This window comes from Papio anubis, chromosome 9, assembly GCF_008728515.1.
Source record: "Papio anubis isolate 15944 chromosome 9, Panubis1.0, whole genome shotgun sequence".
Classification (NCBI taxonomy): domain Eukaryota; kingdom Metazoa; phylum Chordata; class Mammalia; order Primates; family Cercopithecidae; genus Papio; species Papio anubis.
Genome location: NC_044984.1, coordinates 113,801,137 through 113,821,854, shown reverse-complemented (window position 1 = coordinate 113,821,854; position 20,718 = coordinate 113,801,137). Strand labels below are relative to the sequence as shown.

Genomic DNA, 20,718 nt, shown 5'->3' with positions numbered 1-20,718 from the left:
ACCAGTGGGATTTTGCTGAAGATCAACCAGCCAATTGCCACCACACAAGAAATGCACACAGACCCAAAGTGGAAGTCGGGCTTGGGAGGTGGGGTGAGAATGTGCCTCTAAGCTCTTTGTAAGACTTTATGTTTGATTACACAATTAAAAAGCCCTCTGAATAATTAACAGTGAAGCTCATTTAAGTTGGTTCTGCCTGCCTCTCCCCCGAGTAATCAAATTAGGGGATATTTAAAATCCAGTCAGAGGAAGGAGCAATACTTCAGTCCTATAAACAATATTTAAACTAATGGTGCTTTTGAAGTCTGATTTAAGGTTCACCCACTGGAGGCTTTAGCGTTTTTTTTTTTTTTTTTTTTTTTTTCACTTTGGAGCATTTCTTTCAAGACCACAGGGCTTTTCGCATTTCCCTTTGCTAACGCAGCCCTGCTGAGCCTCCAGCCTTCTTCTTGAAGTTCAAAAGCACCCCCCTTTCCCCCTTTAAAATTAAATCTGGTCCTGGCAAAGCTTTCAAAATCTTAAATATTCAGGTCCAATCAGGAAGATGGAGGTTTTCCACTACTGCTGACTTCCAAGATGACCTGAAATCTATTGTGACTTCAAGCAGCAGGCTAAATGGGTTCAAAATGCAGCAAGATTCCCACAGACCTTAAAAAGCTCGGAGCCTTTGCTCTTGCAAACCCATTGATAAAGAAAAGGCCTGGTTAGACAGAATCGGTCTTTCTGATGTTTCATTTTCAGTAGCGAATAACCCAAAAAGGAAGATCGGTAGGGGAAGGAAGAGAAAAATAAAACCACCTAAGCCGCATCATCCATTGCATACCTTGTGGAGGAGGACAAAGCAGGTTGGTGGTCCTTCCCCTGGCCGGTGGGGTAAGCGTTAGTGCCATCCACCAAATAGTTCCAGGCCTTCCCTGCTCTCTGAAGGCAAGTGTAAGCACTGTGACTTGCTTTGTTCAAAAATACATGAGTGAAAGTGACATGTGGGACTTTGGGTAGATGATTTAAGAGCTAGTCCTGAAGTCATCAGATTCCCTTTTCTGCCTCGTTGATGGTGGAAGCTTCTATCAGTGTGAGTCCCTGCGTGACTATAGAGACTAGAGCCTCCCTGTTGGACTTGAAAGGTGAGCCAAGGAACAAGCTTCTTTTGCCTTAAACTGCTGAGATTTGGGGGTTGTTCATTATGGCACCCTAACTTACTTAGCTCACCCATTTAATATCCTTGTGATTTACTGTCTGTGTGACCTCTGGCAAGTCTCTGAGTATCAGGACCAGAAAAGTGTTATCTTAGTGGTTAAGAGTGAATTTAGATTCACAATTTAGATTGGACCAGCTGTTCGAGTCCTCTGTCTGCCCCACTGCTTCCTACATGTGCGACTTGGTATAAGTAATTTAGCCTCTCTGAGCCTCACTATCCTCATCTGTAAAATGGGGGAATAATAGCAGCTGTGACAAAGGATTGCTGTGAAGATGAAAAGAAATGGGGCTTGTTAAGGGCTTCATGGGTGCTATGTACAGACAGCTGAATACAGTTCAGTTATTAACAACAATAACCTTCTCTTTTCAACTGAGATTTACTGTGGCTCAGAGGAGGAGCTGATGGTAGACAACAAGGTACCAGGGCAGATCCTTGGGGGAGATGTAGCTATAATTTTCAGACCATAATTTCCCCCTGCTGAAGCCTCTAAGGGATCCTATTTGCCAGAAATCAAGGGAATAGGGCATTGAGCACTGTCAAATCTCTTGTAACTGTATCCGCCAAGCACATTTTGTTCCAGGCAGCCACTTGAAGATGTCTATCCACAGTGGCAATTCAGAGCAATTTTCTCAAATACTTTGTGCTGTCTTTCTGAACTCCCATCTGGGGTAAAATGTGTGCTTCCCAGGGCGGAAAGCTGTAGGCTAGGTTAGGACATGCTCATGTGTCCATGACCGAGGGGAAGAGCTGCTGATTCTGCACCAGGGAGGGGGCAGCGGTCAAAGCTCTGGGACTTCCCGGACCAGGTGGCTCCATCCTAACTCCTGAGCGATGATCTGATCCTCCTGCCACATTCTCCCACTCCATAGAGATGTCCCCTGGAGTACCACAGTGGAGGAGCCATGTAATTAAATCAGTGCAAAGAGGAGAGCGGGGGAAATCAGAGACTTCACTCACATGTCACCTTCCGAGTGAGTCTTTCCTTGATGATCCAATTGAAAACTCCCCTGCCCATCACTGTCACATCACCCATCAGTTTCTTCATGACACTTATTGCTATCTCAAAGTATCTCGATGATGGCATGTTCATCATCTGTTGCTTCCCTCACCCCTCTAGCATGGAAGCTCCTGAGGGCAGGGGTGTTATCTGTTTTCTTCACAGTAGTATTCCCACTAGTGCCTGGAAAAGGCAGGTTTGAGGAAAATGAGATTTTCTTGGTTGTGGGGGAGGAGTACTACAAGACAAGGGGAAACTAATTTAAATATAAACAATTTAAATTTTAAAAATGCTATTATGTGTGTTGCTCAGAACGATTGCGACGGTATTTCACGGAAGCAAAAGCTTGGAAAAGACTTAAAGGTCTTGGAATATGGGTTAACTATGTTTCAATACATTTGTTTGCTGATAAACTCCACAGCAGAGGTTCACATCCGGAGAGATGCTCCCTATATACTAAGGCAAACAGCAAAAGTTTAGTTTCAAAACAGTATGTGCAAAACGGCACTTGAAATTATTTTATAAAAGAAAATTTCATTTTATATGTGATAACATCTCGGTAAGTTGAGTCCCTTTTGTATCCTGGGACCTCCCAGAAAGTACCACATTGTAATAAGATCTTCTTTTCTTGGAGGTGGGGCACCAGATTATTCTCTAAATTAATTAAAGACTTTAGGATTTAGCTACAGAAGAACAACCATTCGGGGGGTGAAGCACCCATACTTTGCAGCAAGGTTACCTGGGTTCAAATCCTGCCTTACCTTTTGCTCGCTATGCAACTTTGAGCAAATTAATTTTCCATGCCTCAGTTTCCTTATTGGTAATTTGGAGTGAGGTTTAACTGAGATAATACACCTAGAGCAATGCTTGCCATAGGAAGCACTCAAGTGCCAGCCATTTTCATCATAAAACAGTAGATGGATTTTGATGTTTGTGTCATATTTGAAACCTCAAAGTGGGGCTGGTTGCCTTTTACTCATGTGTGTATTTCTAAAGGAAGAGTGGGTTTTCTGTGCCTGGACAGTCCAGCCCTTGAATGTCTGGTGTCTCTTAAAAGTCAGGATTACAAGAGTCAGGATTATAAGAATCAGGATTGTAAGCGTAGGGATTATACCTACTTGGTCTCCCCACTAAATAGTGGGCCCAGTGGTGTCTCTCTGGACAGCCTGAAGCAGTAAGATGTAGATAACTGAACTGCCCCTGTGGCACCAGGGGAGAGCACAGGACTCTGGAGACTCCAGCCTGTTGGAACAACTCCTTTGAGGTGTGTGCTCTACCTGCTGGAGGGTTAGTTGGTAACTCTTCACTCCCTTCTTTGGCCAGGGGTCTGGCCTGTTTCTTCCCCACTGCAACTAGGAAAGATGGCCACAGGGGTAGGGGAGGCAGCATTAGAGCTTGTCACATTTCCCCACACCTGATGTCTGTGTCTCTGTAAAGGTCTACTTGTTTCTAGGTAGGTCTTCTGGTTGGTTCTTGGAAAGTTGGTCTCCAATAAGAATAAAATCAACACAGGTTCACAACCACTTAACCAATTCCAATATCCAAAGAGTCTTTAAACCAAAACAATTTAAATAGCTTATTTGGTAGCAAAGCGTGACAAAAACTGATGGGAGGCTATTAGTGGCCTTTTTTTTTTTTTGACCTTTGTTATGCACTTAAGATAAATATTCACTTATTTGTTTTCTGCAGAAATATTGGTTTGATGACAGGCCCCTCTGGGAGTGTGATGTTCTATTTGGGACATGTCTCAATATTCTTTTTTAAAATGCAAAACAAAAACAATAAAAACCCCTCAGAATTCTGAAATGCATTTGGCCCTAAGGGTTTGAATAAATACTTCTGGGCATTCATGAAAAAAAATCAGATCCTACTTTGCCTAAAAAGAGGCTTATATCTCTTAGAGAAACATAATTGGCACATTCATTATTGAAGGCTTGGTTTCAATTTCTATTGTGGACCCGATCATCTTGTCAATTGAAATAAACTCTCTTGTTAGCAGTGGAATTAACAAGGATGCTGAGAAGTGATAATGATAATGTGTTTAAATTGCCACATGATGAAATTGGGAAGTTGAGGAGTTTTTTTTTCTCAATAAAGCAGAGACTCAGATGCAACTCATAATGACATCCTAAAATCTGTCATCCGTCCATTCACCCAAACATCCACCAATCCATCCAAATATGAGATCATCCTGCAACTAACAAAGATCGTTCTTCTGCTTGCAGCACAGTAACTGCCAGTTAGTGAAATTTTGCTGGCTGTAGAAAGCCCTCGTTGAGATATCGAACCACCCCAACTTTCTTGCTATAAAATCTGTAAGGGGGAGGAATTGGGTCTGCAGCTGTCATTATGCCTAATCAAAATGGAGCCTCTGGGATCTACAGGTCCCCAAGGATGGATATTCCCTTTTGGAAAATGCATGGTGGGAGTCAGGCTCAGGGTTTAAGTGTCAAAATGCTTTAGTAACAGGAGATACTGGTTGCTTGATGATGAGACTCAGAAAAACACAATCAGGAGAACTGGAGATTTGGTATTACCTTCTTGGGCTCATTACCTGGGTTGTTTATCTTTGCAACTAGGTTTTGGGTGGCATTGTGTAGCCTTTTTCCCCTGTCTGTTTGCATACTTTTCTGTTCACCTAGTGAACATAGATCTCACCTGTTGGTAAAATTCTGCTCAGAAGTTCCTTTCTTTCCTAGCCTTCAGTCTCAATGGTACTGATAATCATACACCTAACTTCTCTTTAAAATAAGAATTTTTACCTTTTATAGCTCTTACTTAATGAACATTCATTGTGTTCCCAGATATTAGGCTAAATGCTCTATGGACTTGATTTTGCTTAATTCTTACAATAACTCTTCTGAGGCAGGAACTCATTTGACAGATGAAGAAAAAGAGGGCCAGAGATGTCAAGTGACTTGCCCAAGGTCACACAGCTATTAAGTGGCAGAGCTTTGACTCATCTGGGTTCATCTGATGCTAAACCCTTTCCTCTTTATCACTCTAATCCCTCTGGGTTTAAAAAATGCACTTGAAGAGTTGGGGAAATTCACACTGCTGCATAAGGGTGAAACGTCATAAATGGGGATTAAATGTTGAAGAGAAGAGCTCTTTCTGCTTTCTTATAACTAAAAAGGTGTTTTCTTATACTTTATAGGGAACTTAAACTGCCCCCCAGATTCATAATTTTTAAAAATAATCCCAAACAGGATGTGCTGGAGCTAGCTCATACTGGCTCACAAGAACGGATTCTGTACATCTCTTCCCAACTCCAAGTTCAGTGACATCATGTTGGGAAGATTGAAATCAGCCACGGTGGGAGTATTTACACCGTGGAAATTGGCATTGTCACAAATCGTGGTTCTTCACCTCCTAGAGAACTGGTTGTTAACACATTTACCAGCATTGTCATTGACCCTAAACTGAAATGCCCACCAGGAAGAAATGGTCGACTAGAAAAAAACAAACCCCAACAAATACTGTGACTTCCTATGTGAATCTTTCTGGACTGCATTTTTTACCTCAGGTGGCTAGGTCTGGTTCAGGTGCGATTTTATAGAGCTGGGCATCCTCGGAGCACTGATAGAATTCCGCCACTGCAAGTCGTGGTAGAACATCTGCTACTCTCAATGTGACCACTGTGTCTTTTTTACTGCAGTTAACAATTTTTGGTCACGTTCTGAGCACATTTCTAAAACCAACCAAAAGAAAGGGACATGGCCCCTTTTCTCTGCTCAATCCAAATTCTACATGATGTTCTTTTCTCAGTTTTGGAGAAAGGGTCACCACATGTAGGAGGCAAAATGTGGCTGTTGGTGGTGTGCTCAGGGAGACGGAATGCTGTCACGAACCCACTGGCTCAGAGGCCTTTTTCTTCGAATGTAAGCCATCAACCAAGGAAAAAGAAGAAAAAGATACTGCTTTTACCTAGTGATTCTCATTCCCGGAATCCAGCTAATAGAAATATTTGCAACTGGGCATAAAAGATATGTGTAAGGGGCCAGATGCAGTGGCTCACGCCTGTAATCCCAGCACTTTGGGAGGCTGAGGCGGGTGGATCACGAGGTCAGAGGTTCGAGACCAGCTTGGCCAACATGGTGAAACCCTGTCTCCACTAAAAATACAAAAAATTAGCTGGGCGTGGTGGCGGGCGCCTATAGTCCCAGCCAGTCAGGAGGCTGAGGCAGGAGAATGGCATGAACCTGGGAGGCGGAGGTTGCAGTGAGCTCAGATCGCGCCACTGCACTCCAGCCTGGGCGACAGAGCGAGACTCCATCTCAAAAAAAACAAAAACAAAACAAAAACAAAAACAGAGCAAAAACGAAACAAAACAAAAACAGAAAACAAAACAAGATATGTGTAAGGATATTCCACGCAGTACTACCTGAAATGTCAAAAATTTGTAAATGACCTCAGTGTCTGTTAATAAAGAAATGGTGTATACTCCATCCATACAATAGAATATTCTGCTGCTGTTGAAAGAATGTGTAAACCTGTGTATACCATCATGAAAAGATGCCCATGAGTCATTGTAAAAGGAGGAAAATCATGTAGAGAACAATATGCAGATATGATCCTATTTCTGTTAAAAAATGTAACTGTATATGTTTATAAAAGGAAGGCATTAGAAAGATTTGGAAGGATATATCATAGACTTTTAAAAGGAGTTTTTTTTTTTTAAAGGGGATTTCAGGGAGGGAATAAAGGTTTTCATATTTTATATATTTGTACATTTTTTGAAAGATTTCTATAAGCATAAATTGTGTTCACTTATTACTTGAGCAGTTTTATTTTAGAGAAAACTAAATAGCCTTTAATCCCAGCTACTTGGGATGCTGAGGCAGGAGGATTGCTTGAGGCCATGAGCTAGACACCAGCCTGGGCAGCATAGCAAGACACCATCTCTAAAAAACTTAAAAAACAATTAGCCAGGTATGGTGGCAGGTGCGGCCGCATTCACCTGTAGTACTAGCTATCTGGGAGGCTGAGGCAGGAGGATTGCTTGAGCACAGGAGTTCAAGGCTGTGGTGAGCTATGACTGTGCAACTGCGCTCTAGCCTGGGCAACAGAGCAAGACCCTCATCTCTTTAAAAAAAAAAAAAGGCATGAAAAATGTTTTAAGGCTGTGGTTTTCAAAGAAATTCTGGAAGCCACAAAGACATTTTGGAAATAACTAGAGGCTGGGTGCGGTGGCTCACGCCTGTAATCCCAGCACTTTGGGAGGCCCAGGCTGGTGGATCATGAGGTCAGGAGATCGAGACCATGATGAAACCCCATCTCTACTAAAAATACAAAAAAATTAGCTGGGCGTGTTGGCGGGCACCTGTAGTCCCAGCTGCTCCGGAGGCTGAGGCAAGAGAATGGCGTGAACCCAGGAGGTGGAGCTTGCAGTGAGCCGAGATCGCGCCACTGCACTCCAGCCTGGGCAACAGAGCGAGACTCCGTCTCAAAAAAAAAAAAAAAAAAAGGGAAATAACTAGGGTGCCATGGTGGAGACAGAAGTAAGTTGGAGGGGTCCCAGGTCTCCCAGGCTCCCAAACCTTTTGCTTCATGAAGAAGTTCCATTTAGAAAAGTCTCTTTTACATTATAGGGGCTTCTATCTTTAAAAAATGAGTGTCTGGTGCTTAAAAAAATAAAGCCTGTCAACCGCTTGTATCAAAAGAGACTATAGTTTTAAAATTATCCCAACTGAAAACACTGAATTGATTGGAGTTACTGATCTACCAACGGATGCTTGATTTATATTGCTGGTTGCATTTGAGGTTAGTTTCTCTGGGTCCTGGTGTAAAAGATGACTTGGGGGTGGAGGAGATCTAGGGGATGGGTAATAAATGTCTTCAAGAGGAAAGAGTTAATTAAGACTTATGTTTGGCCAGGCGCAGTGGCTCACACCTGTAATCCCAATACTTTGGGAGGCTGTGGGGGGGTGGATCACGAGGTCAAGAGATTGAGACCATCCTGGCCAACCTGGTGAAACCTCGTCTCTACTAAAAATACAAAAATTAGCTGGGCATGGTGGCGCACACCTGTAGTCCCAGCTACTTGGGAGGCTGAGGTAGGAGAATCGCTTGAACCTGGGAGATGGAGGTTGCAGTGAGCCAAGATTGCGTCCCTGCACTCTGGCCTGGCAACAGAGTGAGACTCCATAAAAAAAAAAAAAAAAAAAAAAAAGACTCAGGTTTTGGGAAGAGGAAGACTGGATCCGCCTGGGAGCCAGGACTATGAGTGGGCATGGGTTAGCACCGGGAGTGGGGAACTATTTTATTTAACTCAGCCTGTTATTTTCACAAGGAAAATCTGATTCTTCAAGTCAGGGTTCTTTACTTTTGTTTGTCCCCTTCTTGCGAACAACCTGACTCTTCCTAAAGAACCAATGCCTTTACATGCCTGTCTGTTCTTTGTTCTGCCCTGTGTGTACAATGCTGTTCCTGCAACAGTGGCCTCCAAGCTTTTGCATGAGCTCTCTCCTCTGGTGGGGACACCTAACGCTTCTCTTGACCTAGACAACATGTTCTGGAGCTTCTGCCTGTACAAACCGAGTGGCTCCAGGGAAACGAATACCAAATATTCCCTTGGATCCAAGTGGAGAAGTAGCCACCAATGTAAATTAAACAACAAAAAGACCAAAGCAAAACAAAAGACAACCTTGAAAGAAAGGATAAAAATAAAAACAAAAAGAAAAGAAAGATTAAAAGGGAGGGAAAGGAGGAGGAAAAGGAAGAAGACTAAGAATAGTGTTAGGGAGACACAGTCCAAGAAGAGAGTTGGAGAGCAGTTGAGCTGTGGATCCAGTGATGTGCTTCCATAGCCTGCCAATTTCTGTGGTGTAAATACTCCCATGTGGCTGGCTGATTTCAGGCTACCCGTGCGATGTCACTGAATGTGGAGTTGGGAAGAGACGTGGGAAGGAGATGCACACAGCGGGCTCCCACGAATCTGCAGAAGCTGTCTCTAGTTCTCCCCTGTTCAGATCCCACAGAGCACATAGAAGAGCTCCTAAAACAGCCTACCCACCAAAACGGCAAAGGGAGTGGAAGAACATACAGGAATCTCTTCCCCACCGCCCAGCCTACTGCTAGTCTAAGACAAGGTGAAGGGCTGAGGCGTACTTTGGGTTCCAACAGGTGATCACAGGCTTCATGGTGTGGTGGGTGTGGTCGATAGTCAGGGCCTCCAGAAGCCAGTGGAGAGCACAGAGCTGGCGGAAGAGGGGCTCGCTGCAAAGACAGAGAGAGGGAACACGGTGGGATCCTGTTAGAACAACACTTTTCGCAAAAATAGCCATCAAAATAGTAGCGGTACTTGCTCCCAGTGAGGGAGTGGGCACCATGCTCCAAGCATGCGTAAGTATTTTGCATGTATCATCTCTTTTGGCCTTTGCAATGGGCCCATGAGATATTCTTTAGCCCATTTTACAGATGAGGAATCAGAGGCTCACAGGGCTTGAGGAAGTTGTGCCAGGTCACCAGGCCAGTAGGTGATAGCCCATTTGGAATGAGATTATCCAATGCCAGTTACCGAGAATTTGTGTATATAGCAGGGAGAGAAACAAAGAAGGGTCCCCCAGCTGGAAGTCTTGACTCAGGTAAATGAGAGGCTTCAAGGGAATCAGCATCCTATGTATGTCCAATTGTTAATCTGATAAAAGTACAATAAATAAAAAGAGTGTGTAAAAAGTCTGGAAACAGCGTAACAGGGAAACTAGTGTGTTAATTGTTCTTTCCCCCCTAGATTAAAAATTGGATGCATTGCTTTACATTTATGAGTCCTTTGCCTGAAAATGTAGTTGGGTTTTGAAGAAAAACACATAGAGCGTATCACTTGCAAATGTTCACTAAAACACTGTTTACAAATATGTCTCAGGCTGGGAATGATGGCGCATGTGTGTGATCCCAGCACTTTGGGAGGCTGAGGCGGATGGGTTGCTTGAGCTCAGGAGTTCGAGACCAGCGTACAAAAATACAAAAATGAGCTGGGTGTGGTGGCATGCACCTGTGATCCCTGCTACTCGGGAGGCTGACGTAAGAGGAGGCTGACCGCCAGGGCGGTCAAGGTGGTAGTGAGCCAAGGTCATGCCACTGCCTGCCAGCCTGGGTGACAGAGTGAGACTGTCTTAAACAACCACCACCACATATGTTTCACCTACATTTTCTGATTTTTTGGACACTTTGTATTAAACACCTATAAGGAGGCAGGTATTGACAGGGGCGTTTTATACACATTATTTAATTCTTCCAACAATCTGCTGGAGTATGAATTATTATGCACATTTTAGAGAAGCGGAAAGTGAGGTTCAGAGGGCTGCAATCACTTTGCTCAAGGTCACAGAGCGTGTTGGTGACTGAGATGGTTCTCAGTATCTCATTTAAAGCTCACAATGAGCCCGGGTGCGGTGGCTCACACCTGTAATCCCAGCACTTTGGGAAACTGGGGCGGGCAGATTACTAGGTCAGGAGTTGAAGACCAGCCTGGCCAACATGGTGAAACCCCCATCTCTACTAAAAATACAAAAATTAGCTGGGTGTGGTGGCGGGTGCCTGTAATCCCAGCTACTCGGGAGGTTAAGGGAGGAGAATTTCTTGAGCCTGGGAGGCAGAGGTGGCAGTGAGCCGAAATCACGCCACTGCACTCCAACCTGGGTGACAGAGCAAGATTTCATCTCAAAAAAAATAAAATAAAAGCTCACAACAACCCTATAGGTAATATACCTCCCCTACCTCCTCTTTACAATGGGGGATGGGAGGCTCAGAGAGGGGCAATGAGCGACTTGAGGTCACACTGCTAGGATTAGTGAGAATTTGAACCAGTGTCAGTTTGACTCCATGTCTGTGCTCTCACGGGCCTGGGCTCTGAGGAGGTGCTGATGAAGCCGATGCAGTGGGCACCCCGAGAGTGAGGTCAGGAGAGGGTTAACCTGCCGCCTGCCTTTTTCCTGGAAACAAGGTGGAGTCCTGGCCAGCCACCCCTCTCCCCACAAGATTTCTCCTCTTGCGCTAATGGGCCAGATGCCTCCATTAAGAACCTGTGTAATTGCTCTTCTCTGAAACTGCATCCTGCCCTCATCAGCACTCCCCAGGGTTCCTAGGCCTGGTGTTTTCAGGGGCAGGAAGGTATCTCTGCTGTCTGTTTCCAGGAAGGCACCACTTCAGAAGGTGATACCCAATCCCCGGGCTCAAGCGTGGAACTGGCCCAGGGTTATCCCGGCTAATCCTCTGAGAGGCAGGCATTTTGCTCAGCTTGAAGCAGGCAGCCCTGCCCTTCCCCACCCCCTCACCTCTGTGTACTAGGGTGACTGTATCCACCAGGTCTTTGGAAAACTACGGTGAGAAACTCTTTCCTTTCTTCCCTGGAGTCTTTTCCTTCCACAGATGATTTACTAAGCGCCTACTATTCCTTTACTTCTAATTTAAAGGACTTGTAAGCCCATAGTCTTTTCCATTTTTTTATTAAATAAAACTTTTTTTAAGAGACAGGCTCTCATTCTATCCCCAGACCGCAGCCTCCAACTCCTGGGCTCAAGTGATCCTCCTGCCTCAGTTTCCAGAGTAGCTGGGACTGCAGACACGCGTCACCATGCCCAGCTAATTTTAAATTTTTTTTTGGAAAAAATGGGGTCTTCCTATGTTGCCCAGGCTTCTGTCAAACTCCTGGCCTCCAGCGATCCTCCTGCCTTTGCCTCCCAAAGCTCTGGGATTATGGGTATGAGCTATTGCACCTGACCCCTTTTCAATTATTGTCTCTTTCTTCTCTCTTAACACCTTTTTGGGCCCCACAGGTGACAGCATTTTGGTAGGTCTGGGCACATAGGACCTGTCCAGCATTTAGCAATGGCAGCAGCTAGCTGTGCCACATGCCTGGCAGTGGGCCATGAGCACCTCACTATACCCTCCCCATAACACTAGGAGGTTGTGAGAGGCTGGGACAGAGGCCTATGGGTTCTTCTGTTTTGCAACTTGGAGCTCCTGCAGACCTGGGCTTTGGGATATGTGGGGTGGGGAGGGAAATAAACAAAGGAAGTTAATTGGTGAGATGGGGTCTACTTGGTCACAAGGTGGTGGAGGGGATGTGGGACATGTGAGCATCAGATTCATTTCTGCAGATGACAAGAACAGATGTAGACCTGACCCTCTCCCTCTCTTGCTTAAAATCTTCAAACTTCCTAAATAATTTGTAATCGGCTGAATTGTGGACATCCCAGATTCATTTGTTGAAGCTCTAACCCCTGTACCTCAGGGTGTGACCGTGTTCGTAGATGGTACCTTAAAGAGGGGCTTCACTGAAAAATGAAGCCATTATGGTGGTCCCTAATCTAATCTGACCGGTGTCCTTATAAGAGGAGGAAATTTGGACGCACAAAGAGACACCAGGGCTGCGAGCACTGAGAAGAAGACCATGTGAGGACACAGAGAAGAGAGGGAGAGAGCAATCCTCCAACCTCGAGAGGGTTGGGAGAAACCAACCCTGACAGCACCTGGATCTTGGGCTGTCAGCCTCCAGAACTGTGAGAAAATACATTTCTGTTCTTTAAGTCACCCAGTCTAGTAGTTTACTATGGCAGCCCCAGCAAACTAATGCTCTGACACACATGAGGCCCCGTCCGCCTCTCCAGCCTTGAGTTGCCCCGCCTGTTCCTTGTGCTACCATCTGCAGCCTGGCAAAAATCCACTCAGTCGTTCAAGCTCAGCATGCTCGCTCTTTGCACCGTCCAGGTTAAACTTCTAGCTTTGCCATCTACTGGCCCTATGGCCTTGGCCAAATTACTTAACTTCTTTGAGCCTCAGTTTTCTTATCTGTAAAATGGAGGTAATTGCAGTACCTCTCTTAAAAGGTGAGAGTGAGGGTGAGGTGACATGCTCAGCACTGTTCCCTGCTCCTGGTACATGTTCCTGTTCCTCTTCCTTCTTGACTCTCAGTGATTGGGCTTCAGCTGTCATCTCCATCCGGAAGCCTTCCTTGATTGCTGTAGGTCTGGGCTGGGCTCACTCTAAGGAGGTTCTAAAGCATCCCCATCCCTACAGTGTGTCCTCCTTGTCCTCACCTTTGGGTTCCTGCTCTATTGTAACTACCTGTTGACTGGACTCTCCAGCCCTTGAGCCTACAACCTGCAGAGTCTTGTCCACCACAGGGTGCTCAATAGATTTCCAGTTACTGATGGAAAATGGTGGGAATGAATTGGTTCAGATCTGATATTTTCTGAACTGATAACTTGAGCACAATTCCTTTTTTTTTCTTTCTTTTTTTTGGAGACAGGGTCTCACTCTGTTGCCCAGGATGGAGTGCAGTGGCGTGATCTTGGCTCACTGCAGCCTCTGCATCCTGGGTACAAGCGATCCTCCTCCTTCAGTCTCCTGAGTAGCTGGGACTACAGGCATGTGCCACCTGCCCAGATGGTTTTTGTATTTTGTAGAGATGGAGTTTTGCCATGTTGCCCAGACTGGTCTCAAACTCCTGGGCTCAATGCCTCGGTTTCCCAAAGTGCTAGTATTACAGACGTGAGCCACTGCACCTTGAGCATAATTCTTATATACAGAACCACTGAGATAATAAACAGTAGTGGCCGGGCGCGGTGGCTTAAGCCTGTAATCCCAGCAAGTTGGGAGGCCGAGACGGGCGGATCACGAGGTCAGGAGATCGAGACCATCCTGGCTAACATGGTGAAACCCTGTCTCTACTAAAAAATACAAAAAACTAGCCGGGCGAGGTGGCCGGTGCCTGTAGTCCCAGCTACTCGGGAGGCTGAGGCAGGAGAATGGCATGAACCTGGGAGGCGGAGCTTGCAGTGAGCCGGAGCTTGCAGTGAGCCGAGATCCAGCCACTGCACTCCAGCCTGGGCGACAGAGCAAGACTCCGTCTCAAAAAAAAAAAAAAACAAAAAAAACAGTAGTAACAAAAACAACAACAGAACAACAAATAGTAATGGTGAATACTTCCCGTAAGAGTCCTTACTGTATGCCAGACACTGTTTTAAGTGCCCAATATCCATTAACTAATTTCATTCTTATAAAATCCTGTGAAGAAGGTACTATTATTATCCCCGTTTTGCAGATGAGGACACTGGGGCATAAAGGGCCATGTGACCTATCCAAGGTCACAAAAGACAGCAAATGGCAGAGCTGGAATGTGAGCCCAGGCAGTCTGGCTTCCGAATTCATGCTCTTAATGACAGTGTGGATGTTGTCTCTTGTTAGAGGGTAGAGACTCCCTTTTCATCAGAATAGGGTTTCATCTGATAGATCTGGTCCTTTTTCTCCGTTTATAAAAAGTGCCCTAAACCTGATGATTGCTTGTCGAATCTGCAGTGAAAAAAAGTCCCCAGAAGCATGCTTGATAGAAATCGGTCTTTTCTCATAATGATCATGTGTCAGGTCATAGCATAGTATCTTGGATTTTATCAAATTAAAAGAGAGAACATTGACTTTTTTAAATGCAGGGTATAGGAGGTGAAAATGCTGAACGGGGATACACAAAGCCTGCTTCCGAAGTCCCTGAGCTCAGAACTCCGGGCGAGTGCCAGCGGTCAGCACACCTGAATAGTTCACTCTATTAAAACTGCTGTACCAACCAGAATCCCAGTGGGCATAAACATCTCTGAGAAGAAAACATTTTTTTTTCTTTTACTAAGAGAAATTGGAAAATGCATTCAAAGCCATTCCAAGCGCCCCACGCTGATTGCCAAGGGCAAATCTGGACACAGGTTACAGGCATTGCACTTGCTGCCTAGTCACTCATTAAAGGCTGTGGGGCACAGCCCAGCCATCTAAGAGGGAAAAACGAGAGGCTGTTTCTCATTCCTAGAGACCACCCCCTTCCGTTTTTAAAGGTAAAGGTCGGTCTCTTGTTACACGATTGAATTGATCCCTACACAGTCGATTTGGAATTATCAGCCACTTTGGGGATCAATCACACAGGGATTGAGGGGACTGACCAGACTCTGATCTGCATTGGCTGATATGACAACTGAGAATTCAGGAATCACCAGGCAGGGCCGGCCCTGGTGCCTTTTGGTAGACTGATTACAACAGCGCCATCCCTCTCTGCTTTGCACACTTTGGGATGTGACTTTGCTGCTTCCCCCCATCAAGAAGGGAAGTCTTTCCCCACACTCCTTGTAGCTAGGCTGGCCTGGTGACTTGCTTTGGCCAGTGGAATGTGGTGAGACGGTAACTGTGGTCATGCTGAGCCCAGTTCACAGATGGAAAATGCAATAATCATCACCAGCACCATCATCACCACCATCATTGACCTCAAGGGGCTTTGGGTACTTAGGATCTTGTTCTTGGAACCCTTTCTGATTGCCATGTGAACAAGTCTGAGTTTGCTTGCTGGGTGTTGAGAGACATTCAGCATCTCACCCATGTCACCCTGGCCAGCAACCAACCAACAGACTTGTGAATGAAGCCATTCGAGATCAGTCAACCTCCAGCTCACCCATCAGCTGGGTGTAGACACATAAGCACATCCAGCCAAGATCAGCCGAGTCAGCCTGACCAGCAGAAACACCCTGCTGACATGTAGACTTGGGGGCAATACTAAATTGTTGTTTGAAGCCACTCCATGTTGAGGTGATCTGTAATACAGCCATAGCTTACTAATACAGTCATCAAATGCAGCCAGAGCCTTTGAACAGCTGAGGATAAGAAAAGGCAGCCTTCAGTGCTGGACAGGGACTACAGCAAACTACAGCCAGTGAGCCTGCCACTTTGGTTTTGTAAATAAAACTTTATTGGAACATAGCCACATCCATTGTTGTAGTTTTCATGCTACAACAGCAAAGTTAAGTGGTTGCAAGGGAGACCACCTGGTCAGCAAAGGCTAAAATTTTTACTGTCTGGCCCTTTAAGGAATAGTTTGCTGACCTCTGGTCTAATACAAATATGAACCACATCCACTGCAATAATAATAATAATAATAATAATAATAATAATAATATAGCCTATGTAACAAACCTAGTGTAAAGATCTGACTTAGCTGACAGGAGATCAAAATTCCTGTTGTGAATTTGCAATTGCAAAAATGTGGAACCAACCCAAATGGCCATCAATCAACGAGTGGATAAAGAAACTGTGGCATATATATATATATATGATATATGATGGAATACTACTCATCCATAAAAATGAGTGAATTAATGGTATTTGCAGCAATCTGGATGAGGTTGAAGACTATTATTCTAAGTAAAGTAACTCAGGAATGGAAAACCAAACAGTATATTCTCACTCATAACTAGGAGTTAAGGTATGGGGATGCAAAGGCATAAGAGTGACACAATGGACTTTGAGGACTCAAGGGGGAGGGGTGGGAAGGAAGTGAGGGATGAAAGACTACAAACTGGGTGCAGTGTGTATGTCTCAGGTGATGGGTACACCAAAATCTCACAAATCACCACTAAAGAACTTATGTAACCAAACACCACCTGTTCCCCAATAACCTATGGCAATAAAAAATTTTTTAAAAATTCCTGTTGTGAGACTTTTGGCAGGTTCTTCCCCCTTTCTGGGCTTTAGTTTTCCCATCTGACACTGACAGAAGATGGGTAAGAAACTCTCTCCATCACTTCATAGCTGATTTAAGTAAGCCTCAATGGCTCAGACCAAATAAATTGTGGACGGGGCTCAGGGATATGCATTCTCAGAAACATTTCTTCCCTGCTCTCCCCCTACCCCCAGATGATTCAGATACAAGTGAAAGCCCATTGGTTCTATACCAGTTGGTTTCAGAAGGCTTGTCCATGGGAGGGATGGGCAGAAGTGCAAATTAATGTTCAAAAAGGAACATCATGAGAAATTGCAAGGCCTATTTTTGCAAGAGATCACTAAAGGCACCATCAAAAGCAAACTGCAGCTGGGGAATAATTATAATCTAATACCAATCAAAAGAGATGCGGAGACAATGCAATGCGGCGTAGAGTAGGATGAAATCGTAAATTACTAAGAAATATTAAAGGAGAATAAGGATGTCACAACCTAATGTAATTAATTGATAAAGTGTCGTAATGTAATGTCGTAGTAATCAAAGTGGTAATGAGAATGGTCGTAATGTCGTGGTAAATAGATAATCAAGTAATGTGTCGTCGTAAAGAGATAATAATGTCGTGGAATAATAAATTATAATGTCTCATTAAAGTAAAGAGATAACGAATTATAATGTCGTAAGTAAAAGATAATAAGTAATGAAAATGAAATGGTAAAGAATAGTAAGTAATGTCGTGTTAAGTAGGAATAATCGTAATGTCGTAAATGCAATAATGTAGTAAAGATAATCGTAATAATGTCATTGAATAATGCGTAATGTCATTAAAATAATGTAAAGTAGAATAATGAATTATAATAATAATCGGTGGTGATGTGGTGGTGAGGATGGTGGTGAGGGATGGTGGTGGTGATGGTGGTGGTGATGATGGTGGTAGGGATGATGGTTATGATGATGGTGGTGAGGATGATGGTGATGATGGTGGTGATGAGGATGATGGTGTTGAGGATGATGTTGATGGTGATGATGATGGTAATGATGGTGGTGATGATGGTGATGAAGATGATGGTGATGATGATGGTGGTGAGGATGAGGATGATGGTGGTGAGGATGATGGTGATGATGATGATGGTGTTGGTGATGGTTTTTGCATCTTCCATTCATGGACTAAGTACTCTTATTAGTGATTTGCTTTTGTTTGCCATCTTATCCTATGATTTCACTCTTGCATTCTTTTACTCTTCACATATAGGAAACTTGGTTTGCTAAATATATTATGAGCTCCTTAAAGGCAAGGCTTTGGGATATATGTTCTATGTAGTGTGTGGTGATGAAAGCTTGGGCTTTGCAGTCAGACCGACTTGACTCAGCAACACACTGACCTCTGTGACCTTGAATAGGTGAGTATATGTCTCTGAGCTTCTGCTTCCCCATCTGCAGAGAGGATAATGATACACCTACACAATAGGGAGGCTGAGAGGACTGAGTGAGATAATGCTACAGAGTGATGAGGAGTGGCCATTATCACTGCGAACACTGTAGGAGCCTAATAAATATTTGACAAATGAGCAGACAGAGAAGTCTGTAATCATTGTATCACAGCTCTAAATGAATCCATTGCCCTAAAGTGGTGGTTCTCAACGTGGAGTGTGTGTGTCTGTGTGTGTGTGTGATGTGGGGCAGGGGCTCATGCACTTTTGCTCCCAGGGGACATTTGGTAATGTCTGGAGACATTTTTGGTTGTCACCACTGGTATCTAGTGGGTAGAGGCCATGGATGTGGCTAAACATCCTACAATACACAGGACAGCCTTTCACAACAAAGAATTAATTATTTCTCTCAAAATGTCACCTGTGTCAAGGCTGAAAAGCCCTGCCCTAAAGTCAAAAGCTTGTATCCCTGTGCCTGAAATCTTCCAGCTGAAAAGTGCTAACTGTTGAAAAAGAAAAAGTTGGGCTTGAGATTTGGAATAGACACAAGGGGAACAAGATGTCAAGATTTTAGAAAGCAAGAGTGTTCTTTGGAAGGATGATTAGCTCCTGTTGCACCATGCAATGATGAGTTCACGCCTCGGGTCAGAAAACTGGAGGGGCTTCTCCAGGAAACAGCTCCTTGAATCTTGGGGAAAACGTGTCCCCTGAGCACAGGCTGAGATGCTCTCACACACACTCGACGAGGGCTGTAGACAGATTTTATCAGGCTTTGCAAACTGTTTGACATTAGAGCGTCTGGCTTGGTAAGAATTGAAATGACTCAGTCCCAGCTGATTTGCCACTTAGCTGTAAACCACTGTGTCTACTTTCTGTTATTTTTATATGCCAAATAGCTTTGCCAGCTCCAGGCTCCATGTCCCTTTCAAGAGGACAAAGGAACAGCTCCCGACATGACAGCTCGTTGAGTCATTTCAGTTCGGCTACAATTTATAAGCTAGCAAAGCAAATGAGCCAGAGGCGAGACTGCTTACACGTGAGCCTCGGGTAGCGAGGGAGAAATGATGCAGCTGTGGACGGGAGTGAACGGGCGACGTGTGACTCTAGCTCCCAGCATCTTCAGCTTCTCATCATCATATGTGCTGAAGGACAAGCAGACAGAGAAACAAAGTGAACAATGATAAGTAGCTTTGAACACCTTCTTCTCTTGTCACGGTCTATTTGGCAGATATAACTGGGCACTTACTGTGTATCAGGCAAATAATTCCTGCTGGAGGGATGAGGGTTTCAGATGCAGTTCCTTAACAGAGCATATAAAAGTCCCTGCCCTGAGTCAGGCGCAGTGGCTCACTCCCTGTAATCCCAGCACTTTGGGAGGCCAAGGCGGTCAGGAGATTGAGACCATCCTGGCTAACAGGGTGATACCCCATCTCTACTAAAAATACAAAAACAGCTGGGCAGGGTGGCAGGCGCCTGTAGTCCCAGCTACTCGGGAGGCTGAGGCAGGAGAATCGCTTGAACGTGGGAGGCAGAGGTTGCAGTGAACTGAGATCGCGCCATGGCACTCCAGCCTGGGTGAGAGAGCGAGACTCCATCTCAAAAAGAAAAAAAAAAGCAGTCACTGCCCCCATGGAGTATATAATCTGCTAGAAGAGCCAAGAGAATAAACAAGATAAATCATGTGGTATACTTGTATATTACACTAGGGTTGGAAATGTTTGCTTCAAGGGCCAGACAAGGTATACTTTCAGCTGTGTTCTATAAACAGCAATTTAATACCATATTTAGGTGTTTTTTCTTCCACCATTACAGCAGAGCAAATCATTTCCATTATAGAAAATAGGTTTTTTTTTTTGGGGGGGGGGTTGTTGTCATGCTTGAGTCATATGATACATATAGTTTGAGAGAGAATCTCACTGTCACCCAGGCTGGAGTGTAGTGGTGTGATCTTGGCTCACTGCAACCTCTGCCTCCTAGGTTCAAGCGATTCTCGTGCCTCAGCCTCCTGAGTAGCTGGGATTACAGGCATGTGCCACCATGCCTGGCTAATTTTTTATATTTCTTAAGTAGAGATGGAGTTTTGCTGTGTTGGCCAGGCTGGTCTTGAACTCCTATCCTCAAGTGATCCACCTGCCTTGGCCTCCCAAAGTGCTGGGATTACAGGCGTGAGACATCGCTCCTGGCTTTATGGTATATATATTTTTTTGTCCATGGCCAAATTCAGCCCACAGACATATTTTAATTAATCTACTCTTTTTTTTCTCTCTGTCTCTCTCTGTCTTTCTCTGTCTCTCTCTCTCTCTCTCTCTCTCTCTCTCTCTCAGTCTCTGTGTGTGTGTGTGTGTGTGTGTGTAATTGAATCAATTGTCTATATTTTAAAATTGGGAGATGTCACATAAAAATGGAAAAACTTTGGCCTTCAAAAAATTGAAAGCTCTGGCCACTCGGGGCCTGTGTTTCCACTGACAAGAAGGATGGGCCACAGACAGCTTTGAATGAGGTGTGTGCTTCCTGAGTTACCCCAAACACAAGCATCCCTGGTTCTCACTCTCTGCCTTTCTTTCTAATTCATGCCATCTGCCTGTTACCTGAAGGCCTTTTAGTTTCTGAGCCACAGTCTAAG

General features: G+C 44.6%; 1 protein-coding gene and 1 long non-coding RNA gene across 6 annotated transcripts in view; one reads left to right on the top strand and one right to left on the bottom strand.

The window, feature by feature from the left end:
- CCDC60 (coiled-coil domain containing 60) overlaps positions 1–20,718 on the bottom strand; it is a 204,438-nt gene that overhangs the window by 46,735 nt on the left and 136,985 nt on the right. For 2 of the 4 annotated variants that reach the window (XM_031650807.1, XM_021923015.2), the window contains exons 4-5: positions 19,130–19,237; positions 9,306–9,413 (exon numbers count right to left, since the gene is read on the bottom strand). The exons of 1 other annotated variant lie outside the window; for it this stretch is intronic. In XM_031650807.1, the coding sequence (XP_031506667.1) occupies positions 9,306–9,413; positions 19,130–19,237 (216 nt within the window). The remainder of the gene's footprint in view (positions 1–9,305; positions 9,414–19,129; positions 19,238–20,718) is intronic. One more of the 4 variants, XM_021923016.2, reaches the window with a different exon arrangement.
- LOC103876111 overlaps positions 1–20,718 on the top strand; it is a 242,446-nt gene that overhangs the window by 106,432 nt on the left and 115,296 nt on the right. The window lies entirely within an intron of this gene.